Source organism: Eimeria necatrix, genomic scaffold (assembly GCF_000499385.1).
Source record: "Eimeria necatrix Houghton genomic scaffold, Enh_scaff50, whole genome shotgun sequence".
Classification (NCBI taxonomy): domain Eukaryota; phylum Apicomplexa; class Conoidasida; order Eucoccidiorida; family Eimeriidae; genus Eimeria; species Eimeria necatrix.
In genome coordinates this window covers 108445-114725 of record NW_013651669.1, presented here as the reverse complement: position 1 = coordinate 114725, position 6281 = coordinate 108445, and the positions used below count along the sequence as shown (strand labels likewise).

At 45.0% G+C, this 6281-nt stretch overlaps 1 protein-coding gene across 1 annotated transcript in view; it reads right to left on the bottom strand.

The window, feature by feature from the left end:
• Positions 1-1935, bottom strand: part of ENH_00059870 (hypothetical protein) — a gene marked incomplete at both ends in the record, with an annotated part of 2903 nt that extends 968 nt beyond the window's left edge. The window contains 2 exons of the mRNA XM_013577073.1: positions 881-1080; positions 1887-1935. Of these exons, the coding sequence (XP_013432527.1) occupies positions 881-1080; positions 1887-1935 (249 nt within the window). The remainder of the gene's footprint in view (positions 1-880; positions 1081-1886) is intronic.
• Positions 1936-6281: the final 4346 nt, after the last annotated feature.

Genomic DNA, 6281 nt, shown 5'->3' with positions numbered 1-6281 from the left:
TAAAATAAATTTCAAAATAAACTTCAAAATAAATTTCAAAGATGGAAATGAAGAAAGTTTGAGTTTAGAACGACGAGAGCGAAAAAGTCTCCTTGGCGTTTTGATTTCCATTTAAATAAATATTTATTTTTTTATTTATTTATTTAATTAATTAATTTATTTATTATTTCTAATTGTAATATATTATTCATTTAAACAAATTATTTATTATTTATTTATTTATTTATTTATTTATTTATTATTTATTATTAATTGCAATAAATTGTTCATTTAAATTAAACTTCAAATAAATTCAACTCTGAAAAAACATTTCCGCGAAATTAAAAATCGCAAAAACAAAAACTCCGCCAACTTCTTCAACAGCCAAACACCGCCACTTAAAACCCTTTCAAAACCCTCAAACCCTCAAAACCCTCAAAACCCTTTCAAAACCCTCAAAACCCTCAAAACCCTCAAAACCCTTTCAAAACCCTCAAAACCCTCAAAACCCTTTCAAAACCCTTCCAAAACTCTCAAAACCCTTTCAAAACCCTCAAAACCCTTTCAAAACCCTCAAAACCCTTTCGAAACCCTCGAAAGCCTTTCAAAAACCTCAAAACCCTTTCAAAACCCTCAAAACCCTCAAAACCTCCCCAAAACCCTCAAAACCTCCCCAAAACCCTCAAAACCTCCCCAAAACCCTCAAAACCCTCTCAAAACTCTCAAAACCTCCGAAAACCCTAAAAACCTCCCCGAAACCCTAAAAACCTCCCCGAAACCCTAAAAACCTCCCCTAAACCCTCAGAACCTCCCCAAAACCCTAAAACCCTCCCCAAAACCCTCCAAACCTCCCCAAAACCCTAAAACCCTCCCGAAACCCCCAAACCCCGACCCACCGGACGTGGACCACCTTGTTGATCTGGTCCACCTTGGCGTCGACCAGCCCGTGACCAATGGCCTGGACCACCAACTCCTCGGCCTTGGCCTCGGAAAGGCGCGAAGACTCGCTGAGTTGTTTGAAGGAAAAGTTGCGGCGGCGCTGCAGCGCGGAGGCCACCCACAGCAGCTGCAGCTTGGACGCTGCAGCCTCCCGCTGCAGCCCTGCACACAAACCCTAAACCCTAAACCCTAAACCCTAAACCCTAAACCCTAAACCCTAAACCCTAATCCCTAAAAACCCTTAACCCTAAGGCGTAAACGCAAAACTGTATCTTCTGAATCACAATCTGCTAAGACGTCGAAGTTAAAACATGAACTGACAAACGTATTCATTGCTGTACGAATTAAGTGCATTTGTTGTTCCTTTGAATAGTAAAAAAGATATATAACGCAGCGTAACCCGCAAATCTGAAAAAACTGTCGACTGTTGTCACCGTTCAGCATGTACAGAAGTGACGTGGCTTCTGACCGTAAAGGGCACTTACTCACTGCATAGATAACAGCGTGAGGATCCCTGCTCACTGCTTTTGTTCTCACTTGCGGAGTATAAATGGGAAACATAAAAGTTCCTGAAGTGTGGCCAGCTTAGCTGATCAGCATATGACACCTGCAAGATAGGGTTCAATCGGCAATCGCACGACAGTTTTACAAACTTCGCTTCCAACTGTGTCCTTTTTGACAAAAAGTTGGAATTAAAGAATCCATAACCGTACCAACTATGGGCAACGCAGCGAAATTTTGGAAGCACGATGAAGTGCTCCGTAACAGTCAGCGCACCGGCCTACTGTACTTTTCTGAGCATGGGCTATGCTGCAAGGTGAAGCCATAAACTGCCGTCACAGGAGCAAGACAGTCATGCACAAACAAAGCTCTTTGACTCACAGGTCACCGCATAGAAAACTAATTTCTCCCTGAGCTCCGCGGTAGCGCCATCAGTAGCAGCGTGCTTGGGTAGCTACAAAGCTTACTTGGTTGTGGCAAGCTAATCGCCAGCCTACCCAGTGTAGCAGAATCCATAGTGACGAAGATTAAACCCTTGATTCACATCTCTGGCAAAACGAGAATTTCCAGTTACTAGCTAGCAGAGGAACATAGCCGACTGAATGGTCTTCGGCGCTACCTAGGCAACTAACAAACTCACGACGACAGAAGAGCTGAAAGTCTCTGCAAGGGGCGCTGAACGATGTATGAAGAGGAAACGGAAGAAACCGGAAACAACAGAGATTTAGTAGAAGGAAGACGTTTGCGGAGTGCTGCTCCGAAACAACAAGGTTAGGAAATTGAACGACCGCTTGTAAAGGTCAGACGCACCCCCTACAGATCCAAATGCCGTGGCGTGTACTTCACTTCGCACACTGAATTAGTTTCTATCGACAAAGCTCATCTGCGCCTTTTATGCACCCTCACCAGCAGCAAGGGTGCGCCCACTAGTTAGAACGGATGACTGATCATAGATTGGGTTCTGGCGTACAAACATGACGTAAATCTTTAACAAGTCACATGAACTGCGCAGTGAAACCCCTAGTAATTGCTCTAAGCATGTCCTTTACTTGCCCAATCTTCAGATGCAATACAATCGAGCAGTGCAAACTTGACGAAATGATAACAAAATGAGCAGCAAACAACCCACTCCACAAACAGCGCTTGCAACACTTTATATTGGTTCTACTGCTCTTGTCGAATACGAGCGAAATTTTTATTAACCGTGTAGAAAAGATTTGCACAGCATGAGAATTGTGACACTCCACTGGCGCTGAACCGCTTCTCCCATTGGTGCAGGGAGCTTTTACTAAGCTCTCTACAAATGCACAGTACAAAGATGACGCTTGATGAACCATTAGCTTTGGAAGCGCCACTGTTATACGAAAAATGACCATTTCTTATTGAAACGCTCTCATAGTCAGCTGATACGTCTTCTTCTAAATGCTGAGTTAGTGGCACGCTCATCAGTAGGGACAAGCAGAAGTTCATCCCTCCACAAACTCAAAAATGTGAATTGTTCCAAACCAAGACAGAATTTGTTGAGCAACTGTATTGCAGGATGCACTTGCTGGGGAAGGTATTCTGTTCCTTTACTTCGCACTGTCGAGACGGCGTTTGCAATCACACTTTTACGTCAACTATCGGACAAGTAGTAAGTGAAGCTCATGCGCAAGAGAGAATCGCCTCTGTTGGAAAAAGTGCACTGCTTATGGTGCTCACCACATGCGAAATAGTTATAATCAGAACTAGTGCCAGTCTCATCAAGCATGCGGAATGCCATCTGAAAGCTTCGGCGCCGTTGATTTCAGTAGGGCGTCAGGGTCAGCCTTGTGCTAATAGTCGATGCATAATAGCATATATGCTTAGCTTATAGCCAGAAAATATTGTAACCGCCAGGACAACTCAGAACGCGAAGCCTATTATGTAACTGTGAAGGTGAAGAAGCAATACCTTCTTGTAATGTGCCCTAAATAGGGGACAAAGATCAGCAGCCCCACAGGGCATGCGAGCAACTGAGGTCTTCTTAAAACCTGAAGGCACGAAAGCGCCACCTGCTTGTCAGAAACCTGCGCGTTCAAGCTGCAAAAATGATTCGTAACGCATCAAGACTCCATGTGGTCCCCAATCTAATAACCGCACAGATACCAAGCTTCCATCCATAGCTTTGCCCGAAATACCGATAACACACCTCCATTGGTCAGTGTGTAAAAGCAGCCCTAGAGGCTTGCTAAGGATCTAATGTTTCGAGCGTAACTTTGGTACCTGTTACAATTTTTATTAGTAGAGTTCGGTAAAGCGAAACTCCGTAGACCCCTCACGTCGACCCTTTATCACAACAGGCCTGCATTGACATTTTCAACCTAGTTACGAGAAAACGTTTGATTCCTGTCCGACTGTTCCGTGCTTCTCAAGACGGCACTCTAGCACGGTGAAGAGGGTGTATTCATGCTAGCGAGCTATGGGTTAACATTCTGGTCACCTGTGCTTTTCAGCGTCTCACATTCTAAACGTGCCCAAACACGCAGTCGAGCCTGTTACACAAACTGCAAAGGCAACAGTGCTGCTGAGACCAAGTGCATCAGCTCTACGTCTGTACTGAAACTATATGCCTTTCCGCGCCTTGTGCTTCTCGTTAACACCTGCGCTCGTGTTGTTTGAAAGGAACAGTGACACAAGTTCGGAAGCCACGTTTCTGCAAATTGTGCTCTGGTAAAGCTTCGAAGCAAATTGTGAGAGATGTTTCGGCCTGTTCATCTTATTTTGTCAAATTAGCATCCCAACAAATTGCCGACTTTCCAGATTCGCATGCAGCAGGTGACGCTGGCAGTCGCGTTGACGTCATGTGACTTGTGAAGAATGCTGCTGCTCCCGAGGCTTTAACAGCTGCCATAGAGGCAAGCAGCTTGACATGCTACATCTCATTCGTCCAGCCATTCAAGCTTGCTATGACCTTACTGGTGCTTTCATGGGGATGGCAGCTTGAAGAAGCTAAGATCTGGTACTGCTGCATCTGGGGGGCTGGTCCCGGTGCCTGCCAGTGCAGCGGCAGCAGCAGCAGCAGCAGTTAACTCGGGGCTCTGTCGCACCAAAGATTGACTGATACAACTGTATTCATTTCTGGGTTCCACACTGGGAACTGTGCAAGAGAAGCACGGCTCGCGCTGCAATTGATGAGCATTGTTGTGCTTGTTAACTAGCTTGAATACATTTGAAAGAGCATGTGTACTGCGAAAGCATTAGGCACTAATCGGATTGGCATTCACGCACTAGAATGAACTGCGATTCCTGCGCTAATACCCGTAAATTGCCAATAGCACTGAGCACATGGAGACAGCTGGCGACTCCTCAAAGATGTTAGGAACAAGAGAGTAAATCTGTACTTGTACAATCCATTTCCCATGATGGCCTTGTTAGACTGGAACCCAGTGCAAATGCTGTTATTTATTCCAACAAGCTGTCTCAATGTAAGAGCGTTCACGTCTGACGAATGCTGCGGCAGTTTTGTGTCTGCACTCACATACACGGACAATCAGGTTGGAGAAGTGATGAACCAAGCACAGATGGAAGGGATACAACATACGACATATACATACGTAGATATTGCAACGAAACAAAAGGTCTTCATTGTATGCAAGCCACCCAATTCATACTCAGTCTATTTTGCGGAAAGTTTGCCGCGGATGCATGTCACTGACTGGTAGCTGCAGAGATTCATGCAGTGTTGGTCCTAACAGCATATCCTGACGCTGTCAAAAGACTCATTTGCTGCCACTCAAAAACCAAGACCACCCATTCGAAAGCTGATGCCTGAACGCGGCAAAGCTAATGCTGACTTTTGTGCTGCAAGGATAGATAAATCAAAATGGCCATGACTGCAAGAGCAGAAACGACTAGTGACACCACACCATACGAGAACTACACCTACAACATATGTGATGGCAATCAGCGCTCATACTCATGGCTCCTGCATATCTTCCGCTTCTCCACACGCGTCTGCTCTCTATGTTTGTGCAATTTAATAGTTCATGCGCGTTGCTTTTCGTGAAGCTCACTACCTTTGTCACCGCATTAAACCACACCACACGTGGCATGCGGCATGCAGAGATGGCACAGTGAAGGCGGTTTAGCACTGAAAAAGACAAATTATTCAGGCGCCGTGGTTGAACCGAATTCAAAAAATAGCGACAAAGCCACAAATGCATTGCGAAACTCTGGGCGCTCAAGCATCTATATCCAGCTCACTAGAGGAGGTTCAAAGCACTGTCGTCACTCTTGCAGACTTAACGGCTATTGGAGAGAGAAATCAGGCTAATGTTATCACCAAGGAACAACTATTATTTCTTTTCGGGAAGTTCTCACGATTAGCTGGCATTATTTTTCGTAAATACGAAACTGCAATCATAAATCTCACCAGGATCCAGCAAGAATTGATTCGCCGAGTGGAAAGCTGCGTGAGTGACAAAGGATGAGTATAAAACCGAGGAAATAAAAGTTTCCGAACATTAGCACAGCGTGCTTAGCATCCTGGTAAAGGCTGCCTGCACGTTCACTAACACTGCTGCAAGGGAGCGCACTTTCACTTCATAAATGAAAGAGCAAAGGCAGCCAACATTTAAGAGAGAGAACTGGTTTCATTCACCAGGTGAAAGACTTCACCGCAAAAGCAAAGCGCCCGATAGTAACGGCCGCCAAGCGCCTAGCCATCACGGGAATTATTATTCCAATCCACATACATTAACTGCCAGCGCATGCGCCTCAGCAATGTACTAGCCGATGGGCGATGGGCTCAACGGCTTAGATATGACCAAAGAAGTTTATAATCGCCAGCACAAAATAAATGCTATTAGCGAATTTTTTCGGTGACAAGGTAGCACCATGTC